At 38.9% G+C, this 26704-nt stretch overlaps 2 protein-coding genes across 3 annotated transcripts; both read right to left on the reverse strand.

The window, feature by feature from the left end:
* Positions 1 to 814: 814 nt before the first annotated feature.
* pcsk1nl (proprotein convertase subtilisin/kexin type 1 inhibitor, like) lies at positions 815 to 11298 on the reverse strand. The gene is made up of 3 exons (XM_017467166.3): positions 10927 to 11298; positions 2743 to 3212; positions 815 to 1353 (listed from the first exon to the last, which is right to left on the reverse strand). Exons 1-3 carry the CDS (start codon positions 11233 to 11235, stop codon positions 966 to 968), a joined length of 1167 nt encoding a protein of 388 aa, XP_017322655.1. The 5' UTR covers positions 11236 to 11298; the 3' UTR covers positions 815 to 965.
* Positions 11299 to 12362: 1064 nt separating this feature from the next.
* ssuh2rs1 (ssu-2 homolog, related sequence 1) lies at positions 12363 to 25498 on the reverse strand. 2 transcript variants are annotated; one of them, XM_017466973.3, is made up of 13 exons: positions 25207 to 25498; positions 25031 to 25095; positions 23069 to 23161; positions 21858 to 21933; positions 20474 to 20603; positions 20049 to 20109; positions 18867 to 18988; positions 17047 to 17109; positions 16868 to 16950; positions 16640 to 16732; positions 15991 to 16096; positions 15737 to 15844; positions 12363 to 15472 (listed from the first exon to the last, which is right to left on the reverse strand). In XM_017466973.3, exons 1-13 carry the CDS (start codon positions 25227 to 25229, stop codon positions 15332 to 15334), a joined length of 1164 nt encoding a protein of 387 aa, XP_017322462.1. In that variant the 5' UTR covers positions 25230 to 25498; the 3' UTR covers positions 12363 to 15331. The 2 variants fall into 2 exon arrangements, with proteins under 2 accessions (XP_017322462.1, XP_017322463.1); XM_017466974.3 differs by lacking the exons at positions 25031 to 25095; positions 25207 to 25498 and adding an exon at positions 23653 to 24542.
* Positions 25499 to 26704: the final 1206 nt, after the last annotated feature.

A 26704-nucleotide genomic window follows, 5' to 3' on the forward strand; every position in this document is an offset into this window, starting at 1 on the left:
CTAGTGCTAGGGAGTTGATTGGAATTAACCCTACAACTAGAGCTAATTTGGGGTTTAATTTTGCTGTAAATCAAGCCAAATATGGCTGGGTTTAAGGATATAAGGGCCAGTTATGGCAAACGCATTGTTCAATAGTAAGTATCCAAAAACAGCTTTGGGAATGGCACAAATGGAACAAATTCTAACAATTTTGGACCCAGCTTTAAACATGCTAGCTCATGAATGCTGTTAAGGTGGTGATCTGACAGCTAAATTGGGATAAATTTATCGGTTTCATTCCTCAAGGATTATGTGGGCTAGATAAAGTGGTAAGTATGGACCATTGGTGGCCCATTACTCATTTGCTATTAGGAAAGACTTTGGGTTGTGGCACTCCTAGGATACCCCAGGATTTTAACGATGTCATATATTGAAAGGTTTTCTTTCAAATAGTTGCTGGCATGCTAAAAGTGTAGCATTATTCAATCCAAGTAAAAGGTCTAGTGACCTTGGAAAGTCCAGACCCTTCAAGGATAAAACAGGTAAAAGTATAAGGTGCTAATCTGATATTGTGTGATCCACTGTGTTGATGATGGCCAGTGTGCCGAGCAATGGTAATGATTTACTGTTCACCGATGGTGATTCAGATTAAGAAAAATCGATTTAAGTGGTTTAAGGATAATTTGGTCTCGAGACTCAAGTGGAACTCAAGTGATGTCATCCCCAATATCTGAACTATCAGGACTGACAGGTTGAAAGTGTATCACTCCATCTACTGCAAACCCATGAATAAAAATTTGATTTGCTCATATGCATTAGCATGTGGAACAGATAATTGAATGTGTTTAGGATTTTATTATAGCGCTGAAGCAGATACATTGGTTCGCCAGACATAAGCAGTTAACAGTGAGTTCTCGCATATATCTGTCAGCATGTGAACTGTTGCAATCTTTCTGTCTCCTTCTCTTTCCCTCTCGCTCTCTCTCTCACTTTCTCAGGTACTGGATGATGTGCTGAGCGATGAGCTCGGGGTCGTAGGTCACTGAGCGGCGTTTGCGGCTGCTCTTTGCAGGTGGAGGCAGATCTGTGTCGATGCGCTTCATCCTCTGCAGGCCAGCATGGGGAGACCGGTTGTTCTGACCAGCAAAATCATCGTGGTCTTGATCACCCACTCGCTTCACCCGCAGGAGCGAGGCCTCGGCATCAGGGGAGGCAATGGGGTCGGAGTCCAGAGAGCGCCTAGCTCGTCTCGGAGGCGTAGCTCTGTCACGTCCGATGCTGGCTGCTGCTGCCACTTCCCATTTGCCTCGGCGGTTGGATGGGTTCAGCTGGTTCTCAGATACCAGATTCGAGAGGACCTTCTCCACCAGGTACCTGGGTAAAGTACCGGGAGTGAGGATGAGGACATAAATGTTGGATTACAATGCATATGTGAGGTAAAAGTTTTAAATTATGTCCATTAACAGTTGATGTTGATGATAGTCAGTAAGCTCAGCAACCAATTTGTCCTTTGAGGATAAATAATATCGAATACAGTATTACTATACAGTATCGTTCCTTCTGCTGCTGCGGATGAGCCAACATACAGTCGATACTGGCCTTTCCACAAAACAGGATAATCTCACCTGGATACTGTAGAACTGTACTTAAGAACTGCTGCTGTAATCAAAACACTGTCTTGTGCTCAACCCAGGTCTCTTATTCACAATCTGTTCATACTGAACATTCCTTTAGCACACTATGGACTGCTTGTTTCTAGAATATACAGTTGCAGAAGAATAATGATTTATAATCCCACTATTTAGTGTCGGACGCGTTCCCTTTTGAGTCTGGTTCCCCTCAAAGTTTCTTCCTCACGTCGTCTCAGAAGGTTTTTCCCTCATCGCTGTCGCCTCTGGTTCGTTTATTAGAGATCCAAATCTACCGGAGATTTGTAAAGCTGCTTTGTTGAGAGTGCTACATTAATAAAATTGAATTGAATTGAATTATAGCCCTCTTATACTTATTGATGGAAGCTGAGGTAATCACAGGTCCAAAGGGACTACTATCCTGGCAGCGGGATGAAATCGCCATCATGTTTACAGCATTGCTGCTTCTCAGGTCTTTGATGGAGAGACAAGCCATTTGTTTCCTGTCCAACTACAGACATTGGCCTAACTAGCAAATAGTCGTTTGGTCATCATTGTGTAGCATTTTTTTCTTCTTTCATACTCTCCCATACAAACTGACTAGTTGGTGGATTATTCACTCTGTCATTCGGTATGTAGCTAAGCTTTTGTCTGCCATCTCTGTTAGTTACAGCCAGTCAGAACATCATATTTAGAACCACAAAGGTGTTTTCCCACTCTGGTAGGCTATTTTCTGACTGCCTTGTTATCTTCTGCAAAGATATAGGCATGTCATAAACATACAGGTGTGGTTCAAGGCCATAATGTCTGGCTGAACAGTTTAATTTATGCTTTATTGATCCTTTTTACAACAGAAAATGTCACATTTCTTCCACTAGGACTCACTTTACAGCCAAATCACCAACCAGTCAGTCGTGAGATACAAACTACCGACTCTGAGTGTACCAAGAGAGAGACTTGGGAGCATGCTGTTATGGAAAAATAAATCAACAACAGGGTGATGTGATGCAGTCCGTTTAATGTTAGGGTTAGACTGTGTGGAGTCTCCTCCATGCAAGTGCCGGTGAACGAGCTGTTGCTATAGAAACAAAAATGTGTTTGAAGATTAAAAGATGTTAAAAGATATTTTTCTCACCGGAGCACCTCCTGGTCTCGGTCCTGCCCTGCTTGAAGCATCCTCTCCTGCCTGTAGCGGTTGAGCAGAGCCTCAGTGAGCTGTGGGTCCAGCAGTGCCTGGGGTTTCGCCATGTTCACTGTCTGCTCTGTCTCGTCATAGTCTGGAGGGTACGATTCCTGGAAGTCACCTTCCACCTGCTCTTCCTCTTCCTCTGGTCTCGCTTGGCCGTTTTTCTCTGCCTCGCTCAGGAGGCGCAGTAGACCTGCCAGGTAGGCCGCTTCCTGCTCCTGCCTCTGGTCGTTCTCCAGGCGATGCAGGGCGTGGCCCAACCCCTGTGCTCTCAAGGCCTCTGGCTGGTAGTACAGATCGTTGCCCCGCCCACTGAAGCCAGCAGGAGGGTATGACATCATCTGAGCCTCGTAAGGCAGTGCATCACGCAGGTCACGACGAAGGCGTGCAGTTCCGCCCCCATGCATGGCAGAGAGAGGCTGACAGAGAGAGAGAGAGAGAGAGAGAGAGAAGTTAATATTAAGAAGACTTGTATAAAAGTGACTTGTATAAAATTCCCCTCTCACTTCACTCCATGACCAGGCACAAAACCACACACTCTTCGTTATAGTAAAAATTCTCTTAGACATTGCATGATGCTTAAGAGTCTGTGTGTAGAGATTAGTACAGTTAGTGTATACTTGCTTACAAAGCCTCTTTCTTCTTTAACCAATAATACACTAATTAACTGCTAGTACACTAACCACTAATTAACCAATAATACACTAATTCACCACTAATGCACTAATTAGCCACTAATTTACTAATACACTAACTGCTAATACAAAAAATTATTGCTAATACATTAATTAACTAATAATATGATAATTAACCAATAATACACAAATTTACCACTAATTAACCACTAATACACAAATTTACCACTAATTAACCACTAATACAATAATTAACCACTAAATAACCACTAATACCATAATTAATCACTAATACAAGAATTAACTGCCAATACTCTAATTAACCACAAATTAACCACTAATTCACTAATTCACCACTAATTAACCACAAATACAATAATTAACCCCTAATACAAGAATTAACTGCTAATACACTAATTAACCACTAATTAACCACTAATACACTAATTAATCACTAAGACACTAATTAACTGCTAATACACTAATTAACCACCAATTAACCACTAACTAACCACTCATTAACCACTAGTACACTAACTACTAATTAACCATTAATACATGAATTAACTACTAATGCACTAATAAACCATGAATTAACCACTAATACACTAACCACTAATTAACCAATAAACCTCTAATTAACCACAATTATCCACTAGCACATAAATTACTTACCAAGTAACCATAAATACACAAATTAACTACTAATTAACCACTAATTATTATGAAACCACTAATTATTATGGAAATAGTCATAATATAAAATATATAGTCATAGTTGTTTCTTACTTTCCTCTGTTATTTTTTTCTTTCTGTCTGTCTTTCTCTTTTCTTCTATTCATTATTTCATTCCTTATTTTTTGACTCTCACATCCTTAAAATTGCACGGAGCTAAATATTTTTTTAAATTGACTCTTCTCTAATTTGAAACTTTATGATTTTAAACACATGCATAATTTTAACTAGACACACACACACACACACACACACACACACACACACGGGCGAAGTGTTTACAGAGTGAAAGCGTGCAGTAAAGGGCTGGACTGGTTTCCTGCTGCAGGACGAGGATATTGAATGACTGAATGAGCTGAAACACATTAAACCAAACTTCTGATTCAGAGAGGATGAAAAGGCTTTCATGAAGGCTAATGCGTTCATTGAGACGGAGCTGTGCATCTCTGTTATGAGCGCTGGCTTTCAGTGTGGAAATTCATTAAACGGTAGAGACAGCCGGGATTTTCTCAATGCTAGCCACGTTGTATATAATTGTAGAATATTCTGATCAGGATCATTCAGAGCAGTAAACAATATGGCAGAAGAAGAGTGTACATTTATGTGTATGAGATTGTTTGTTTCTTTCTTCTGGTTTGTTTGTTTAATTCTTTCTTTCTTTTATTTTGTTTGTTTAATTCCTTCTTTCTTTCTTTGTTCTATTTTATTTCTTTTTCATCTTCTATTTTGTTTGATTCTTTCTTTCTTTCTTTCTTTCTTTCTTTCTTCTGTCTTCTATTTTGTTTGTTTGCCTTTCTTTCTTTCTGTGTTTGTCTTTTTTTCTTCTGTTTTGTTTTTGTTTGTTGGATTCTTTCTTTCTTTCTTTCTTTCTTTTATCTTATCTTTCTTTTGTTTGTTTCTTCCTTCCATCTTCTATTTTGTTTGTTTGTTTCTTCCTTCCTCCCTCCCTTCCTCCCTCAGCCAGGAAGAGCCTGTAACCTGAAATCAACCTAATTTACACAGCAAGCACATTCTGACAACCCCATACACACCCACAATGCTGCTCCTTAAATACATCAGCCAGCACCATGCTTCAGTGGGTTTAATCCAATATTGCAGCTCAAGGCAAAAAAAAAAAAAAAAAAAAAACCCTTTACAGCACACATTATGTTTTATAGGCTGCGTGTCTAAGCCTGTGATTTACAGGAAGAAATCTTCCATTAGTTTCATTTTTCACAGGCTGGGTACAGAAATATGTGAGCCTCAGGAAAATGAAATAAAATACCGAGATGCGCAAAAAGCCCTTAAACTCTCAGGACCAATCAGGATCCAGATTTCTATCATTCATTGTCAAAATGACAAACCTTTCATTTATTTACTTTTACGACATTCGGCAGACGCCCTTATCCAGAGCGACTTACATTTATCTCATTTATACAAACGAGCAGTTGAGGGTTAAGGGCCTCGTTCAAGGGCCCGGCCGTGGCAGTGCTGCGATTTGAAGTCCAACGTCTTAACCACTGAGCTACCACTGCCCTTTTACTATTTGTAAAAGTAATAACTGATCTCTGTGCACGAAACCTTCCAGTAACGCAGCTCAGCCGCTGCAGCTTGTCCGCTGGCACAGACGCACACTAACTCCTCCTCCTTTTATTAGGCGCCATAACGTTTGTCCTAATCGAATTGGCTGATCAGATTGTTTTTTAAATTTGACTTGCTTTGGATCGCTTTCTCTCAAGTCGTTAATAAATGACTGAGAGTAACAAAATGTTAATTAAATTCGTGTGTCTAATCGAAACTAATAAGCTTTCAAACTTCACAGCGTAGAAAACTGGTGTTTAAAAAAAAAAAAGGAATAAAATGAACACTTCAGGAAAAAAAAAAAAAAATGCATCCGCTTTTCAAGTCAGCTTTGTCTGAGCAGCCATTCCACTCTAATGAGCAGGGCAGAGTTTCACCGAGCCTCACAGCACCATTAGATGATCATTAAATGGTAGAGCGAGCATCACACTAAACACTCTCTCTCTCTCTCTCCCAGTTAAAACGATCACATCTTTGCTTTTGGGGAAATCAGCCCAGAGCTTTAAAAGCCGCAATCAATGCATAAAATTCTGAACCGAAAGCACGGCTTCTCTAATAATTTCAGTTGGATGAGAGTGTTGTTTTTGTTGAGTTTCACTTGAAGTGTCTAATGAAGACAGCGTGGCTTTGAGGGGTTTCTTAGAATCAACGGGATGACGAATAGCATATTCTTCTGCGATTGACGTATGGAGGTGTAGAGAAGGAGGCTGTGCATGAGTCACTGGTGAGTCACTCTGGCGCATGACGTCTGTGCCTCGCAAGAAATATATATGTGTGGTTGTGTGTGTGTGTGTATGTGTGAGTGCACAAGTACGTGTTCGTGAATGTACACCGAGTTCAATCTGTTCATATAATACATCCAAGTCCTGACTTCCTAGTGTTCTTTCCTAACCAACTATTTCGCAATGTAGTAGAGTTCCTTAAGTATAATATACAAACTCTACATTTAACTCTATTTGCGTTTAAAAGTCTGGTTATTCTCAAAAGTGTCAAATATTTTTTTTCCAAACTGCGGCTCAGGAGGGTCACCGTCATCATCACAAGAACTATGAGTAAGGTATGTTGTCACAAGAGATAGGTACGTAGTTATTCCCTTGTAAGTATGAATTTGTTTCGCCACTCACTGAACACCGTCTCCGCAGTGAAGCATGGTGGCGGCAGCATCACTTACACGCGCATTAAAAAAATAAAAATTTAATGACCTAATAAAAAAAATAAATAAATAAATAAATGATAAAAAGAAATGAATCCAATAGAAGAGAACTGAGCGAATCAGCGATTATTTCCCCGCCGACGTTAGCATGAACAAAGCTCACTCGAGTGAAGAGACGACAACGAGGCTTGTGTTTAAATGACTTTTCCGCAGGTGACGAGATGGCGAGTGATGTGGCAACAACTAGATCAAAGATTCCCATTCACTCTGAGAGCGGATTACAGTTAGCCGGCTAGATTTCAGACGATTAGCCAGACTAGGCTCCGTTTCTCTTTAAAACCTTCTGCCTTTGGCCTCACTCTTGTCATGATCCGCGTCTCAAATCGAAAACCCCGAAAACTCAAAACCAGACCTTTCGGTAGGTTTAAGAGGTTTTAATAAACAGTTAAAAGTCTCGAATAGTAGATATGTAATGTAATGTAATGTAAGCATGCAATTTGAGATACAACATTACTGCAGACATTATGTCACGTTGTGTTGTCCTGCTCCCAGTATATATTGTGGTGTTGCACAAATGTGGACGCATCGCTTTAATTTCTTAGGACACGCACAAGCGGCGTGCCAAACAACCGCAGGATACATGCTGCGGCCATTTTAACTAGCTCCTTACACATCGTGATCGCTAACGGTAGACTATAATGTAAATAGAAAGAATTCCATGTCATATCGGTGACATGTACTGCTTACGGTTTGCTTAAAGTCGAGAGTCAGAGTATGTTATAGACAGAAAAATCCTTTTTTTTTTTTTTTGTCTACAATTTTTTGTTGTTATTCAGACACAGCAGTACCTGTGGGAATGAGATGGGTTCCCCAGACCACCACATGCACATCGTCTTATCTCTTCATAGAAACCGTATTAAACTGTGGTGATGAATTACTGCACATACGCTCTGCCTACTCTCAGCCAACTCACTCTTGTTCAACAGAAACGGACTGAAACCAAACCCTTTGAACAAATTATTACCCAAATCACCAACTGTAAGTGTTTACTCGGTGATTAAGTAAACACTTACTTAATCGCTATGAGAGATTAGTAACCAGTCAAGAAATTAAAAAATAAAAACTATATATGGTGGAAAAAGCTTATTATTAATGTCAGATTAGTTCTTTGTACTGTTTCCTGCTAATCTTGTCTCTCAGGAACGTTCCGTTTTGTTGTAGTGAGGTTTTGTATAAGGGTTACGAAGCTGACACGAAATTAAGGCGCACGCTACAATGACTTTTAATTCTCTAAAAAGATTTAACGGGGATGCACTGATTTTATTCGGAATATCGTATAGAGCTAATACTGATCCAAAGCTCTGGATTGTATCGGATCAGATTGAATAATACAGCATCATGCTGTGATATTGGTATTATACCGAATAGAAAATTGGTATTATAGTGAGGATGCCACACACATTAGTTAGATATTTCAAATGTTTATTATTATTATTATTATTATTATTATTATTATTACACATTTTGCTGCTGATTATTTTTTGAAGACAGAAAAAGGTCAGCCAGTTGTTTACGTAGAATTACCCAGAGGAAGATTAAATAGGAATGGAAGAAGTACAATTATAGGGCTATTACCCCACAGCACTTATCAGTGTGTGTATTCGTATTAGTGTTTGTGCATCCACTGAAAGCTGTTGCCATGACAGCACAGCTCCTCGGCTCGCGACGGTATGTTTGTAGCTAATTAGATTGTACAGCAGCTCCGGGGCTTCCTACTCAATCGTGTATACTCTGTACATTTGCCTCGTTTCTCGCTTTTTTTATTATATTTAATTTCATTTAATGAAAAGGAAGGATCCCTCATATATATATACACACGGGTCATAACGATTCACATGGAAAAACCGATATAGTGAAATAGTATATGTTTTCCGTACTAGATAATAAGACACCATTATACACACTCTGTCCGCTTTATTAGGAACACCTGGGTGAGACTCTGCATAGAGTGGATTGCGCAAGGTGTTGGAAACATTCCTTGGGGATTGTGGTCCATGTTGACATGATTTCTTCGTAAGAATTGCTGCAGATTTGTCAGCTGCACATGCACGCACATCCCAAAGGTGCTCTACTGAACTCATTGTCGTGTTCATGGGAACAGTTCGAGGTGATTGTGTTGCATGATCGTGCTGGATTTGACCATAAAGTGCAGCAACAATACTCATGCTGTGGCATTCAAATGATGTTTGGTTTAAAGGGCCCCATGTGTGCCAAGGAAACATTCCCCCACCGTTACACCACCTCCACCAGCCTGAACAGCCTGGACAAGGCAGGTTGGGTCCATGGATTCATGCTGTTGATGCCAGAGTCCGACCCTAACATCTGCATGTTGCAGCAGAAATCGAGATTCATCAGACCGGCCAACACTTTCCCAATCTTCAACTGTCCAGTTTTAGTTATCCTTCGCCGACTGTAGCCGCAGATTCATGTTCTTGGCTGACAGCAGTGGAACTCGACATGGTCTTCCGCTGTTGTAGCCCATCCACCTCGATGTTCATCACGTTGTGGGTTCTGAGATGCGTTCTTTTCTGCTCAGCACGGTTGTAAAGAGCAGTTATTTGAGCTACTGTAGCCTTCCAGTCATTTCTGCCTGCAGAACCGCTGCTCACTGAACGTTTTTTTTTGTCTTCACACAGTCTTGACCCGTACCTACATGATCTTATCCATTGCGCTGCTGCCACGTCATCGGCTGATTTGGATAATTGCATAAATGTACAGGTGAACATTATAAGGGTTCCTCATAAAGTATGTGGTTTTATATATTGTGAAACGGTGACTTGCTTTAACATCTGGTTGTAACATGGAGATTTCTATCATAATGCAGATCTAGCACTTTGCTTGGACATGATACGCATACAATAAGTGGCATCATCATTCATGTGATGATTAAAAAAAAAATTACCATTATATTCCATGGAAAAATCTTGAAATCTTGCACAATCCTTGACTTGGGTTGGGTCTGCCATTCCACAGACGTTTAGTGCTAGATAATATGAGGCATAATCCTCATAAAATCTGATGTTTTCCTATTTCCGGTCATCTAACCTGTATAATAATAATCCTAAAATACATTGCCTTTTTCTCATCCTGTGTTTACACTCAAGGCTATTACGCAGAGCAGCATACAGTAAATCAACACACTTATCTATCCAGTATCACTGAACACAAAGTGATGTTTGTTATTCCATGTCCCGAGATTGATAACTCCATGATAACGGACATCCATGAAATAACCAGGGGCATCGTTTTAAACAAAAAAACAAATCCTGTTAATCATTAATAACCCTCGGGCTTGATATTTAACCTTCATCGTAATAGGGTCTAAATTTAGAATCATGTGCCTTTGTAACCTGCGTGCGTTTTTTGTCCGCTGGAAACAACAGAGCTTGCCTCCCAGATCTTTCCAGACTTTATGAGGCGACAAGGCTGTGTTGCCTGGTGATGAACGTGGGTGCGTTTACTTCACCTCGCAAGTCAAACATCCACCCAGCACAAATGATCACCATCGACCGACCAGATGGTCACGTGGTCGGATCATTATCGTGAACGGTTGGAGATGCCCTGAGAGGCGTTTTAGATGGGGTTTATGTGCGTATGTATTTGTGAATGCCATGAAATGCATGGTCGTGAATTAATATTCAATACAAGCCATTTCTCTCATACACATTTCAGATGGTTTATACATCATTTCTTCTGTTTAGACACTGATAAAAAAAAAGAAAAAAGAAAAAAGAAAAGAAGCATTTGACATGTACGGTGATTACAATCTAAGAGATATTTAGTAACATAATTCGGTTGTATATTTTAAATAGTATTGAATATTAAGCAAAAATGATAATACATAATGGGATGTAAAGCAAATGCTCATTTCCTATTAATGACTTTGTAAACACCTCATTGCAAAGATAGAAAAAAAAAATATATAGTATGTGTGGTGTGCTTACCATCTTAAATAAGTGTGTGATGTGTGTGTGTGTGTGTGTGTGTTACCTTGGCCTCCAGCAGCGGACTCTGGAGGAAAGCCACGCAGAAGAGGAGCAGTATGGAGCTAGTGTGAGGGCCCGACATCCTGCAGGAGAGAATGAAGCTGCCCCTTATGACAGAGAGATACACCGCCACTGAGCTCTGGACCACGGATGGAGCGATCCAGAAGGAGGGAGGGGGAGAGAGTGAACAAGAGCGAGCGAGGGAGGGCGAGGAAGAAAGGAAGAAGGGGAGGAGCCTGTCTCTAAATAAAGAGGGATGAGAAAGCACTCCTGGGAGAAGCGAGAGGCAGAATGAGCAGGACAGAAAGTACATGAGAGAGAGAGAATAATAAAGATAAACGTGTGAATGCGGGTTGCATGAGATAGACGTGTACCTTGCAGAACGAGAAGCAAGGCGAGACTCATCGTGAACGAACTGCCTTGCCGCAATATCAGGGCTCAAGAAAGACACATTAGTGTGAAATGTATATAACAATTTTAAATTATTAAAATGTACATATTAAAATCAATGCTAGATATTTTTAACCTAACATGGATAAAAATAAGCAGCAAATTGATTGGAAAAACACTTCATGGTTCATGTCGATCATGCAGCAGAAAACCATTCGTCATTGGGCGCTTGAGCAAGGCCTTTAACCCTCTCTGCTCCAGGGGGCGCTGTATCATGGCTGACCCTGCGCTCTGACCCCAACTTCCTAACATGCTGGGGTATGCGAAGAAAAGAATTTCACTATGCTGTAATGTATCCGTGACCAATAAAGACTCATTATCCTTATTCATTCATTCATTCATTCATATCTGTAATCCTGCCTTCTCAGAGGAAGATAAATACTCATCCCTTCAGGGTAGAGATGCTGGACTATGTTAAAGCACGTTCATTTTTTTCTGCTCGAAACTGATCAACATTATAAGCAAACAGTTTCAGTGTCAGTTCTGCAAAACCAACCAAGTATTTATAAAAAGTCATAAATAAGCCCAATAATTCAAATATTCCACTGAACTGTTGGGAAAAGTATGCGTAATGTCTTTTAAAAACAATATAATAATAAAGATGATAAAAAAAAAAAAAATGTAAACAAATGCAAACAAAATTCTGTGGAAAGGCATTTTTTTTTTAAATCGCTCTTACAATCCATGTTGCTGCATTTGACCCAATAGGAGGATGCACATGTTAAATCTCTTTATGAACATGATTATAAATATTGTGTGTAGGTGGGTGGGGTTTTAATCATAAGAACAATTTATGAACAAGATTTAACTGCTGGGGCCTGAGACGCTTCATACTGGGACTGGACCTTGTCTTAAGAGGAAGCAATAATGCAGCACTGTTATAGTGAGAGCCTCCAAATTTATGTTTATTAACATACAAAAAATAGCAATATAAATGGAATCATATCCATTGGTATGTGACTTCAGAAGATTTCCGTGAGTACGTGCATACACAATGAAGAATACATTTATTTATAAGAAAGTTCACAATACAAAAAGGACACTAGTAGATCATCAAGTAAGGAATAAATCACTTTGGCCATGCTGCTGTAGGAAAATAATCAATGTCGGGGTGGTGTGATGAAGTGGAATTACCTGTGCAATCACCTGCAAATCGATAATGTTCCAAAGTTCTTTATTTCTATTATACCACAGATATAATAAAACAGCTGTAATATTTTTTTCTCTCTGTTATAAAAAATAAATTAAAAAAATCATCATGTCATGTTGCCGAGGAACCATAATGCATGAACTCCTCTGTTCTAAAGGCTTTCCTGTGTCTGAAAACATCCAGCTTTACCTCTGACTGCTACAAACCACCGACACTGGAGACTCCTTCCCTACATGCTAAACAAAAAAAATGCCTCCTTTCTGAAAACGTCACCAGAATCGGCTTTTTGGACCGATCAGGATCGAGAATTTAACAGCGCTGCGGTGCGAGTGCTAATAATAGTGCAACTTTGACATGTTTTTGATGAAAAAAAACCGGAGACCTCATATTTAACTGATTTCAAGTCGGTCAACACAGACAAAACAAAGAACTTTTTGGCTATTGATTGGAAAGCAGTAAATGGTCTGCACTTATATAGAGTTTTTATCCAAAGCGCTTGACACTGGTTCTCATTCGCGCATTCACATGCAAGGCGCTAGCTTGCCATCGGGTGCAGCTTGGGGTTCAGTGTCTTGCCCAAGGACACTTCGGCATGTGGCGTCACGTGGGCCGGGAATCGAACCGCCAACCCTACGATTAGTGGACGACCCGCTCTACCGCCTGAACCACAGCCGCCTCATATATAAGCAGTAACCATATATATGGCTGGATCCTGAACAAGACCATTAACACACAAACGCTCACCTTCATCCGGTCTTAACTGCAAGCCACTTTGGATAAAAGCATCACACAAATGTGTAAATGTAAATATTATAAAATCAGTACACTGGTTAAGACGCCGGAGACTAATAAACAGAATTAAAATGACTAATACAACACATTCAACACGGATAATTAATGAGCTACTAAGTATCATTTATAACCATACAATAATATTCAGCCCTTTTCTAGCATTAGTGCTGCTAGTTGTCATGACGATTGTTAGAAATCCTTGATTGGTATTTAATGTGATCAGTTTTAATGTTGGGTGTGACAATACAATGTTTGTGTTTCATGCATGCACTATCTGGTAGTAGAGCAGATTTTATGCAAGGATAATAAGACAAATGTGTGTGTGTGTGTGTGTGTGTATGTATATATATATATATATATATATATACATACACACGTTTAGGCCAATTAATTACAATCCTGAAGAAATGCAGGGCTTAAAATTGAACATTTTGTTAAAAAAAAATAATTGTGCCACTAGTTGGTAACTTTTGGTTCTTATATAGTGCAAGTTGTTTATTTTTTTCTTTTTAAAAGATGTAGACAACACCATTATGATGCCGTTTAATTAAAAATGTATTATATTTTATCAAAATGCTTCCATGCTTCAGGATAAATGGAAATGAAGCAAATGAAGCACAGCCACAGCAGCACACAACCATTAAATGCAGCCATGCTTTCATTGACCTTTTTAAAAACAAACAAACAAACAAACAAACAAACAAAAAAAAACACACACAACATAAAAAAAACACACCTTGCTGATTTCACATTTAATTACATATATTTGATAAAATGCAAGGTTTTATGGCACAATTTGGTCATACTTAGGCAAAGAAAAAACAACCACTGGTCAAAATATTAAGAAAAACGATGGCAATGATCCGTTCGAGAGCCGAGTGAGTCGGTCTGAGCCAAATGATCTGACTCGCTTAAAAACAAGCCAGATTTCCCATTACTAGTAATGTTACAGAGCTGCTCATCTTTTTTTTTTTTTTTTTAAAGATGATAATAATAATAATAATAATAATAATAATAATAATAATAATAATGAGATAGGTTATATGGTATGTACTAAACTAAATACTTGTACTAAATAAAATGTCAAAATAGTACACAACTTCATATACGCCAGTGGAGTACTATTTACCGTGATAGTATGTGGTTTGTGACGGAGCATTCATTTAAGGCAAGTAAAGGCAACACGAGTTCCGTATGGTTTATATTCACAGCTTGTGAAATCCTAGGACGGACCAAATATTTCAACGTATATTAAGTGGAAACAAATCGGGTTAAAAAGTGATGGAACAGACTGCGGCTGAGAATCTAAAAGACTGCCAAGAAGAAACTGTTAACGAAAAGCAGAGAATTGTCTTGATATGTGACTATAGCCTACTAGGATGCAATAATCAGCTGATTAGCCCAGTGGGCCGCAGCCCCCTTGTGGGCCGCCAGGGGGCGCCCAGAGGGCCTCAACAATTTGGTCAGAGCCACTAAGCCCATCCCTCCCACTAGTATGTTTTCTCTTTCCCACTCTCAGACAAACACACACACACACACACACACACACACACACAATCAATTCCTAATGTAATGTAATGTAATGTAATGTAATGTAAAGATATAATTATTAATAAAAAAATGGGATATATTCAGAAGTCTGTATTTTTAATGTGTTTTAAAGACATCTTGCAAAAGGGCGGCCTCAGTCAAATGTTAATGCCATTCGAGGGGCCTTGCCCTGGAAAAGTTTGGGAACCTCTGGATTAGCCTACATTGGTAGCCAGCTAGCATTGATGTGTCGTTTGTGAACGAGTCGACTCTTTGAACCGGCTCTTTCAAGCGAACGCTAGGGTTCAACTCGCGTGAAGAGCTGTACGAGATGCTTTCAGGATTTTGCTGAGAATTTGTGTTCGATTCCCTAAATGTTGTTAATTACATACATGCGTACTGTAAAGATCAATGAAGACTATCACAGTGTAAAGACGATCGGTCTTCATTTGGTGTTTTTGTCTGGTAAAAATGCTGAATTACGGCATTACATGACCGAGCAGCAGCATTTGGCCGGGTAGTCGTCAGTGTACACGGTGTTCTCGTTCCCAAACACAAAGAAAAGGTAGGACTTCCCTTTCCAAGCGTAGTGCACCCGGGTGATGGGGATCAGCTCGATGGTGTGACGCTGCAGTAGGGAAGATTCTCAAATCAGTAATGCCACAATGACTACTGATAAAAGCGCTAATGCAAATAAAATTTCATTTCAAATGATGCTCGAGTGTCAGTAACAAAGCTGATTAGTTAAGAGTAAAACACTTGGGGGCGGAGTAAAGATAAACAGACACACACTCCTAATTCTTGCATGAAATCTTATATAAAATTGCACTGTATTTTGATTCTCTGGTAATATTAGTGGTACCACTACATCAGACGTAAAGACTAGCAGTACCTGCTGCAGAATGCGCGAAGTCTGGAAATATTTGGATTGATGTTCTCGTATTAAACGCTCAGACGCTTGGTTCAACGAAGGGTCGGGGAAACCCATCACCGGGTAAAGCTGTAACACACACACACACACACACACACACACACACACAAAACACAATCAACAAACTGTTTAATTCAGTCACTCTACCATATGTACAGAAGGCGTTTATGGACGTTTATGGTGCGCGCGTGTGTGTGTGTGTGCATTATTATTACCATGTGCTGGGAGTCCGTGAACATCGCCCTTCCGGTGACCTGATTGAGATTCTCCGATTTCAGACCGCTCAACTGCTCCACCACGTAATCATTTTTAGTAGTAGTCCTGAGGAGAGCAAGACATGACCAGACCTCACACTTCAGATCCAGTACTGCAAATGAATTCTTCAGTACTGAAATTTCTAAATGGTCATAATTAAAAAAAAAAAAACTTCAGTGGTGTGTTTTCATTGTTAGAAGAAGAATTCTGAGAATTCAATGTGGATTCATTGCTGCAAGATGGATCAAACAAGTAAAGCAAACTAGGAAAAAATCCGAGAAAGCTGCATTTCTAAACGGTTAATTAGACGTCGGTACATTTAGATTATTTGTATACACTGTAGAAGGTGGAGAGTAATTATTTAAACGGATCCATTTAAAGCATATTTGGTCAGACTTTATAACACAACGACTGGTTATAGAGTCATTTTTTAATCCTTTCTGGCAATGTAAAGTTGAAAATAGGTAGATACTTTGACGTACTGAAAACCGTTACATAGGCGTGCGTGTTTATCATATTCGGAATATTTCATGCCGCCTCACTCTCTTTGGGAACGCATGTCTAGTCTATTGAAGAAAAAAAAACGCTCTTGGACGCTGGAGATCTCACCACTGGATCTTGAGTGTGATGAAGACGAGGAGCTGACGCTTCCCTCGACACGTTTCACATTCGCGGGAGCCGTGTCCGTGGCACCAGGTACAGCTGCACATACACCACACACACACACACACACACACACACACACACACCGGTTAAAACATGACATCATAAACCCCCCCCATGGTAAATACGCTTGCATTGGGAACAGCTGTATACTGTAACAGTTAGGAATCTTACTTTTCTCTTCCACGGCCGTTACAGTGCGTGCAGCGGTCAGTTCCGTGGCGAAACCCACTACCGTTACACACCCAGCAGACTTTCTGAAAGTGGATCACATTTACACACATCATTCACATCGTCAGCGCATGTTAAAATACGGAGTCATGTACCGAAGTAACTTTTGAAATATGACTCACATTCCCAGAGCCTGCACAATCCTTACATGGCTTTCTTCCCATGCCCATACAGACATGACAGTTCTATGGATAATCACACACACACACACACATAAATATCTCACACACAGCAATGATAAACTCCTTATTTAATTTAAAACCATCAGGTCAACTGGTGGCCATGATGGGACACATTTGTTGACTGCTTTCATGTAAACCTTTGAGACATTGTAAGATAATGTAGTAAATGAAATTCAAAGCAAGATCATGTTGATAACTAACCCGTACACTGGGACAGTGGTAGTTGTCTATGATGAGTCTGGGACAGTGGTAGGTGTCTATGATGAGTCTGGCACAGTGATGGTGTCTATGATGAGTCTGGGACAGTGGTAGGTGTCTATGATGAGTCTGGGACAGTGGTAGGTGTCTATGATGAGTCTGGGACAGTGATGGTGTCTATGATGAGTCTGGGACAGTGATGGTGTCTATAATGAGTCTGGGACAGTGATGGGTATCTATGATGAGTCCGGGACAGTGATGGTGTCTATGATGAGTCCGGGACAGTGATGGTGTCTATGATGAGTCCGGGACAGTGGTAGGTGTCTATGATGAGTCCGGGACAGTGATGGTGTCTATGATGAGTCCGGGACAGTGATGGTGTCTATGATGAGTCCGGGACAGTGATGGTGTCTATGATGAGTCCGGGACAGTGATGGTGTCTATGATGAGTCTGGGACAGTGATGGTGTCTATGATGAGTCTGGGACAGTGGTAGGTGTCTATGATGAGTCTGGGACAGTGATGGTGTCTATGATGAGTCTGGGACAGTGGTAGGTGTCTATGATGAGTCTGGGACAGTGCTAGGTGTCTATGATGTGTCTGGGACAGTGCTAGGTGTCTATGATGAGTCTGTGACAGTGATGGTGTCTATGATGAGTCTGGGACAGTGATGGTGTCTATGATGAGTCTGGGACAGTGATGGTGTCTATGATGAGTCTGGGACAGTGATGGTGTCTATGATGAGTCTGGGACAGTGATGGTGTCTATGATGAGTCTGGGACAGTGGTAGGTGTCTATGATGAGTCTGGGACAGTGGTAGGTGTCTATGATGAGTCTGGGACAGTGATGGTGTCTATGATGAGTCTGGGACAGTGGTAGGTGTCTATGATGAGTCTGGGACAGTGATGGTGTCTATGATGAGTCTGGGACAGTGGTAGGTGTCTATGATGAGTCTGGGACAGTGTTGGTGTCTATAATGAGTCTGGGACAGTGATGCGTGTCTATGATGAGTTTAGGACAGTGGTAGATCTCTATAATGAGTCTGGGACAGTGGTATGTCTCAATTATGAGTCTGGGACTCAAACAGTGCAAAACAATGTGTATTTTTGTCTGCATAAAGCTAAATCAATCAAAAATAACTACAAACAGAGGTTTAATATTGTAAACAGAAATGTAGTACAGGTTCACCAGGTTGTAAAAAAATGTATACATTCTAAAGCGCACACTCACTAGATTTGAACTCTATGGGTTGCGCAGACTGGGACCTCTGGTGTTCAAACAGTGCAACTGCATTAGATGCATAATTAATAGAATGCCCATTCCCATGAAGTGAATCGCACATTCCCAGAATGCACATCGTGCAAATATTTTGCATCATTACACCCCTAGAGGTAAGTCCCTGTGATGAGTTTGGGACAGTGGTATGAGGTTATAATGAGTTTGGGACAGTGCTAGGAAGTTATAAGGAGTTATAATGAGCAGTAGGTCAGTATTCATGTTCTGTTCTAATGACTCTCTAATGAGAGTTTAAGTCAGCGAGTTGAAGTTTTCTGATTTCTCTACCTTGACCGAGGAGGTATATGGCACTCTGATGTTCTGCGTTTGATCCTGGAAGAAATTGGGTGTTTGGGCAGTTATTGCCCACGGTGCTGGTGCAGGCTGGATAAACGCATCCACGGGCTGGCCTGAAACACATCACGCACCAGCTGGAGTATCTGAATGATATTTAATTGCTATTTAAGGCAAAGTTCATTATAATACATCTATTAACATAGGGATAACATGACTAATATCTCATTTCTAAATGCAGTCCACCAGCCAAGACATGTCTGAAGACGTTTTTTGTTTGAAAAATATCATCAGGTTTGAAATAAAGCTCCGAGGTTAATTTAGCTAAAAAAAAGCAAGGAGTTTTTTATATTATATTATATTATATATATATATATACACATACAAAAGCAAAAACTATGTGTTAACTGGTAAGAGGTTGAATGTTCTGCAGTTACACACACATTCACTCATTTAAACACAGTAACATGTTCCTTTATCCTGTAAATGTCTGAAACTTCTTACATTTCTATACAATGACATGTTATAACCCCACTACAGTTACTGCTCTCATAAACAAAAAAAAAACAATAACTTTAGTTTATAAATATCACTAAATATAGCATCAAACAACATATTTGATCAAAATGGATATTCTAGTCAGAGTAATTGCGCTTCCTTTCCATCGCGCGCTGTTTGATTGACGTGTACGTGTGGACTCGCGCTCGTCCAGTGAAGTTTAGCGGAGACTCTCTCGCTGTCAGGACGGGGCTTTATGTAAAATGGAAATCCTGGTGTGAATTTCTAGCATTCTAGCATCAGATAAGGATATAAAAGTAAAAGTGTCATTTCTGCGCTGAAGAAAACACGTCTGGAACACGTTAAACAGCGCACGCGTCTGTCGCAGCGTCCGACACGACGAGCCAATAAGTCACGAGTCCGTTCGAAGCGCTTAATATAAAACATTCTCACGTTTTGGACGACCCGGATCGTGCACTTTTCCCTCAGCAGCTCACTCCGTGACCTCCGCTGTTTTTCCAGACGTGTTTTATTCATAAAAATGCGTTTTTCAGCATTGGGGAGTGACGTCACTGACAGGGCTATCCACGGTCACGTCACAGTGAGGTCAATAGCAGTGAGGCGTATCAGAAATCACAAAGTGGACTGCACCCAAAACACCTGGTGACCGCTCCTTACCTGTGTACGGTTCTTGACTCCATTCAGTAGATCTCGTCTCGGTGAATGTCTCCAAGCGATACTATGAGGAAGGAACAGGAGGAGAATAAAGCAAAAGTCAAGAGCATTAGATCATAATCACAACATGCATGATACCATGTTGCTTACATGAACCTTTTTAAATGATCTATGAACCTTAAAAACCTTATCATTTACCTGGATAAAATGACACTTTCCCTAAACGACTGCTTTTAATAATAATAATAATAATAATAATAATAATAATAATAATTAGTATTAAAACAGTTAGCACTACCAGAACTTGTCCTGAATACGATTTAGCTGCAGTTTCCTCTGAAATTCTGCACATAAACTGACTGATTATCTACATTAAAAAAAAAAAAAAAAAAAAATCACATAAAGTAGATTTTTTTTGTCCCCCCCACCCTGTAGGTGTTGAAGGGCTCCAAGTTGGTGATGACTCCATCTCGGGCTGGCGCAGAGCTGTAACAGCATTTACTGGATGAGAAGCTTACAAAGGCCTCACGCGCAACTTCCTCCGTAATAGAAGATATACTGGAAACAAAGAAGAGGCAACAACACTGGTTAACTCAATCAATCAATCAATCAATCAATCAATCAATCATAGTGTATAGTGTACAGTAAACCTAAATGTTTGCGTGTCATCAGTATTCGTGTGTTTACAATACAGCCCACGTTCATGAATGCAGTTTCCGTACAGAACATTTAACGATAAATTATCAGTGTTTACGCCTGTGAAATCTCAATTTTGCCCAATTTTATCATTGAAGCTGGTTGAACTTTAACCTCCTTTTGCTCGTTTTTGCGTCTAACAGTTAACAGGGACACGTAGGTTGAGTAACCAGTAGTTCCTTTACCTGACGAGGAGAATTTGATGATTGAATGAGACGATAAAGCAGCGCAGAGGGTGTGCCATGCATTTCGAAACGAGAGAACCTTGCACAAGTGGGGGTTGTGTACGTGGGTGTATTTATATTCATTCTTTCTTTTATGACAAGTGAGTCAAGACCCAATGCCCGTATGCAGCTGTTCGCAGACTCAACAATGCTACCAGAGATAAACTGTATAGGAGCTATACATGAGAAACAGCTGGATAATCCAGCTGAAAAGAACATGTTTGGGTTTCCTAAAGAGACAATTTATCCCTTTCATGCATAGTTTCCACACTTGTGGACATTCAAGTTGAGGCTCTTTTTCTTATTTGAATCACCTTCAAATCACTTGAGCATTCTATAAAATTAAAAATGTTTAAATATATATATATAATTTAACCTCCTCGTGTCACGCAGTTGTCCTAAACAGTATAAACTTTGTATGTTCAGAAACAATCTTTAGTCCAAAAAAAACAAAAAAAAAACCAAACTGTTTCAGGCATCTATTTACTTTTTAATATATGTAATATTTAGACAAAAATCAGCATTTACATATATGCAATTTTTAGCAAAAAAAAAAAAAAAAAGAAGAGAAAGAAAAACAATCTGGATGAGTGTATAAAGGATTTATGTATGAAAAGTTTAACTACCTAAAACACTTTTTAAAGACATATTTTGTTGTTGCCAGAATAAACCAAGTAATCATTTTCCACCATTAAGATCCTTCCGCACGTCTCAAACATCACACACGCCAACAATTATGGTGAAAAAGAACTTTTGTTCTGTTTGTGGCACCAACAAAAAGGGTTAAAAAAATAAATCTAAATCCATTTTTTTTTTAAAGAGCCTACACAGAGAGTCCTTTGAGATTATTTTAGAGACAAGCAATACAATTTTAACTGTTAATGGTGCTTACTTCCAGTTGGGTTGGGCAGGGAGGTTGTCCTGTGCAGGCAGGGGCGCCGAGGGTATCGGGGGAGGAAGAAACCCTCCTGCAAAAACCAGAGAGAGGAAAAGATGGAGTAAGAAACAGACTCGGCTTCATCAGTCTGTTCTGTACGATACAACCTGGACTGTAGAACGGATCTCAAACTAATATAAATAAATATATAAATAATCAGACATTAATAATGTTCTCAATAGAAACGAACATGTTCGACGATATTTAATGATAAATGAATATAATATTTGCATTTCTATGAACGTTATATAATGTATATAACCGTGTGCGACAAATAAAAATCTCGAATCTTGATTGTCAGGTACACAGAAATAAAGGCCTTATTCTGTATAATATTATACACCATACAATGTCAACACTGCTGTATAGAGCGGTTCCTAAAGGCCATGTATTCACCTTTTATTCACTCTGAACTCACCTTTTATCTACTCCACACTCCTGTGATAACTAGTTTAACTACAGTTATTAATGTCTTTTACCGAGATAATCATTATCTCAAGATAAAAGTGTTTTAGGGTATCTTAGGGTTTACTGGTAAGTCTCGATACATTACTGAACATTCAGTATTTTATTTTAACAAGATCTCAATTTTATAGTGTCATTATCCTTTTTTTAAATTTATTAAGTTGCTGAGATGCTGTTAACGCATTAACGATCAAGAGTATTGGTTATTCCTCCAAAAAAAAAAAAAAAAGAATTTCAGTACAGTCACAATTCCTAAACAGAATATGAAACAAACATATGTGATAAATCCAAATGTGAATATTTTTCTGATTAGAAAGTCACCAGATTTAGAGTATATTTAGAGCTTGTTTGAAATAATGTCAACAGTTAAGAATGTGCTCCGTAGGTGGAAGTTTCAGCAATGTAAAGCGTCAATAAACAACCGATATATACACACACACATATATATACACATTATATATATATATATATATATATATATATATATATATATATATATATATATATATATATATATATATATATATTATTGCATACATTTAAGAGATAGATCTGTACTGAAGAGGTTATGGGAATTTATTCCACAGTTGAAATAGGTTGACATTTTATCTTTTCTTTTTACAATGATCTCTCTCTCGCTCGATTATTCATAAATTTTTATAAAGAACCTGTTTTTTTTTTTATTTTATTTTTTTTTATACCTCCTCCACCGGCCAGTGTGCCCTCATACCCTGGCACTGTGTCATAAAATCCAGCAGGGGGCGCTGAAGGAGCTGCAGGGCCGCCAGACATGGCTGAAACAAAAGCCAAACAAAACACACCAAACCTGTTAAGGAAGACTGGAAGGGCGAGTCTCAACAGAGTTCTATCTTAAAAAAAAAAAAAAAAAAAAAAAAGAGTTAACAACACGCCGCATTTGTATAAGTGTGTGGCCACAGCATGCCGTTTAATAAGTCTTCAGACATATTAAACAGCATAACAAACATAAAATAAAAATCTTCAGTTTTATTTTATGTATACTGCTAAACACACACACACACACACACACACACACAGCTTCCGCCTCTCTTCACACGCATAATTACAATGAATATACGAAACATAACTTGAGTAAATCATATCAAAGTACCTCCGAACAGAAATTATATCCAAAGATCAGTTTCACTTTCTGTGGCGTTTTTTTTTTTTTTTTTTTTGGTGGTGTTTACAGACCACCACAGACACTTTGGGAAGCAAACAGAATCACGCATGTTTTAGTCAAATGCACCATGATCTGATCACTTACCTTCAAATCACAAATCAGCTCTTGGAAATCTAGACAAATATCTCCCGGAGGGAAATGAAGAGAAGAAAAGAGAAGAGGAGAGGAGCACTCACTCCAGTACTGACAACTGTTTTCAGAAGAAAGTAGTTTAAAAGGTCACCATAAGCTGCTAGGTGACGTCGCCGACTCATTAGCATATTCATTGTTCAGCATCACAAATTATGACATAGGAAGAAGGCAGATTTTCTTACTAACTTTTTTTTATGCATTTCCAAAATAAGTGGTAGTGAGGAGTCGTGAATCAGTTATGAATGGATAAATGTTATTAATAATATTATATAATTATATACTATAAATCGTATATTGGGGTGTCCAAACTTTTTTCAAAAGGGGGCCAGATTAGACCTCATCAAAGTAACATACATACATACACACACATACATATGCATACACACAGTCCACTTTATTAAGGGCACCTGTACACCTGCACTTTTATTCAATGATTCAATCGTGGCAGCAGTGCAATGCATAAGATCATGCAGACAAAGGTCAAGCAAAGGTCAGTTAACGTTCACATCAAAGATCAGCATGAGGACGAATTGTTGAAGTGACTTAAACTGTGGCATGGATGTTGGTGCCAGATAGGTTGCCTCGAGCATTTCAGAAGCTGCAGAAGGAAACTTCGGCAGATGTTTTGAGTGAATTCGCTGATTAGAGCTCTTCCTCAGGTCGACATTTCGGTATTATAAATTCTTTATTCGAATATTCTGAGATACTGGATTTTTGATGTCCATGAGCTGTAACCCGTAATCATCATTCATGTGCAATGAATCTAGAATATATGAAAGTTCCACTTTTTAAATTAAATTTGGTGCGGGGGGGATTACTTTTGCACAATATTCAAATTTTTTAAAGATGCACCTGTGTATGTATATTTCATATAATAAAATATACACACATTATTATTATTATTATTAGCATTTAATTGGTTGTGTTGAATGTTGTTTATAATTAATGGGCTATTATTTAGCTGTTTTAATTGTGCAACACCTAAAAATCCAATCCATCCACACACGATAACGCATGCATTACAGCAATACCTGCAATAAAAGTCAGGAAATCCATTACAAGTCACGTGATCGACCTGGCTGACGGTTATGATCATAGGTTATGACAGCAAGGGCGCAACAAGTGATCACACTGATCACGAGTTACTTTAAAGCGGAAAAGACACAAATGTTATAAAGGTGAAAACAAATGACACTCATGAGCACACTGTCTCTTTAAGGGTAAAGCTGACAAGCAAAAATGACGCGTCCTCCATTTTAGATGAAAGAGAATAAATAGAGAGGTCTGATCATTTCATATATTTAGTTTAGGAAAATTTAAATAGCTTTACCTGGTGTTGAAGATGCTGAAGGCATGTAGCCAGGGTTGTCTGTGCCATGTGTGGCTCCATAATCACTTTCCAAAAAAATATATATTTTTTTTTAAATAAAAAAAATAATAAATCATCACATCACCGTTTAAACCTCCACATTCACACACTACAAATGTATGAAGCGTTGATCTTACTTAAAGACTGGTCTCCTCTCCATGTCCTCAGGTGCAGAAGATCCAAACTACTCTGGTGTGGAGAAGTTTGCAGTGTGAAAGTCCTTCAACTTCCCTTTCACTCATGTGACCACAATTTGACTCATCCACGCATAAGAGCAGAACATTACATTAAAAACACGATTACAATTCATTACACGATTAAAATATATATGTATATAAATATATATCTCAAGCTTTTAAATGTATCCACGCTATATATCACGTGTATAAAAGTCAAATTTGATCTGTATACTCTTTAAAGGAAGTAGGCATCGTGACGCTTTGAGCGATGCCATCCAATCAGCGAGCTAGTTTTGGAAAATATTTGCATGTCAATGAAAAGCTTGACTAACTGTCAGAGGAAATGGGGTTATTGTTTTTTTTTCTTTTCTTTGTTTTTTGTTTTTTTCTTTTATCGTCTTCGTAATCTTGAATATGTCTCAGGTTTGTTGTGCTGATATAACAGATAAGGTGTTTTCTTTCTTCTTCTTTTTTATTTTTTTTTAATAAAAAGTTGGCTTTAGTATCTTAACTAAAAAGAATGTTTTAGTATCACTTTCGTTTTTTGTTGGAACCACTGGACCCTAAAAATAATCCACCCTAGTCACATCCAATCAGATTAAAGTCTAGGAGGAATTTAAATTATTTCCATTTTATTTTATAGGATTTAAAATAATAATAATAATAATAATAATAATAATAATAATAATAATAATAATAATAAATTCTATTTCCTTCATTGAGAACCTCCTAATCTTGATTGCACGTGCAGTTTATTGACTGCCAATCTAGGACAACATAAACTCTTTTGCATTAAAACAACAACAACAACAACAACAAAACTGCGTTTTCAATGCAGTAAATGATGGAATTATTTACATCCACGCATAGATTTATCCCAATTTCCATATATACACAATACACAGTGTGCCCTACGATGGACTGGCACCCTGTCCAGGGTGTACCCTGCCTTGTGCCCGATGCTCCCTGGGATAGGCTCCAGGTTCCCCGTGACACTGAAAAGGAGTAAGCGGTAGAAGATGGATGGATGGATGGACACAACACACCTTTTGTATAACTTTTCTTTATGAACACACAGACTCATAACACATTGTTTTTTACCAGGAAATCATGCATGTTCAATAACCAGATGAGAATTAAATACAGAGTGATTTCTGCACACTATAAGTTCGTTATGAGCCAATTTTCTGTCCCTCACTCTGCTCATCATAGTTCTCGAGGTTGTGTCCTACACTGAGAACAACAGTATCTTGTCTAATACTTTGAGTTAATGGAGGGAATAGAATAGGTTGTCTGTGTCTTCAGATCATGTGGCCAGCGATTGCTGTCCTGTGCTCCTGCCACGGATGTGACAACAGTCTGTGCATTTTTTGGACAGTAAGCAGAAATCCACTTTGCTCATTGACTGGTGAACACTAAGATGCTGTTCAAGACTCCTGGCTTCTAATTGAATAAG

This window comes from Ictalurus punctatus, chromosome 5, assembly GCF_001660625.3.
Source record: "Ictalurus punctatus breed USDA103 chromosome 5, Coco_2.0, whole genome shotgun sequence".
In the NCBI taxonomy this organism is placed as follows: Eukaryota; Metazoa; Chordata; class Actinopteri; order Siluriformes; family Ictaluridae; genus Ictalurus; species Ictalurus punctatus.

Coding starts and splice junctions, on each gene's coding strand:
- pcsk1nl (XM_017467166.3), bottom strand. CDS start 11,235: ATGTACTTTCTGTCCTGCTCATTCTGCCTCTCGCTTCTCCCAGGAGTG. Junction 3,213..10,926: donor GTCCGCTGCTGGAGGCCAAG/GTAACACACACA, acceptor TCTCTCTGTCAG/CCTCTCTCTGCCATGCATGG. Junction 1,354..2,742: donor CGAGACCAGGAGGTGCTCCG/GTGAGAAAAATA, acceptor TACTTTACCCAG/GTACCTGGTGGAGAAGGTCC.
- ssuh2rs1 (XM_017466973.3), bottom strand. CDS start 25,229: ATGGAGAGGAGACCAGTCTTTAA. Junction 23,162..25,030: donor TTCAGCATCTTCAACACCAG/GTAAAGCTATTT, acceptor CTTTTGTTTCAG/CCATGTCTGGCGGCCCTGCA. Junction 16,951..17,046: donor ATTGTGCAGGCTCTGGGAAT/GTGAGTCATATT, acceptor ATCCACTTTCAG/AAAGTCTGCTGGGTGTGTAA.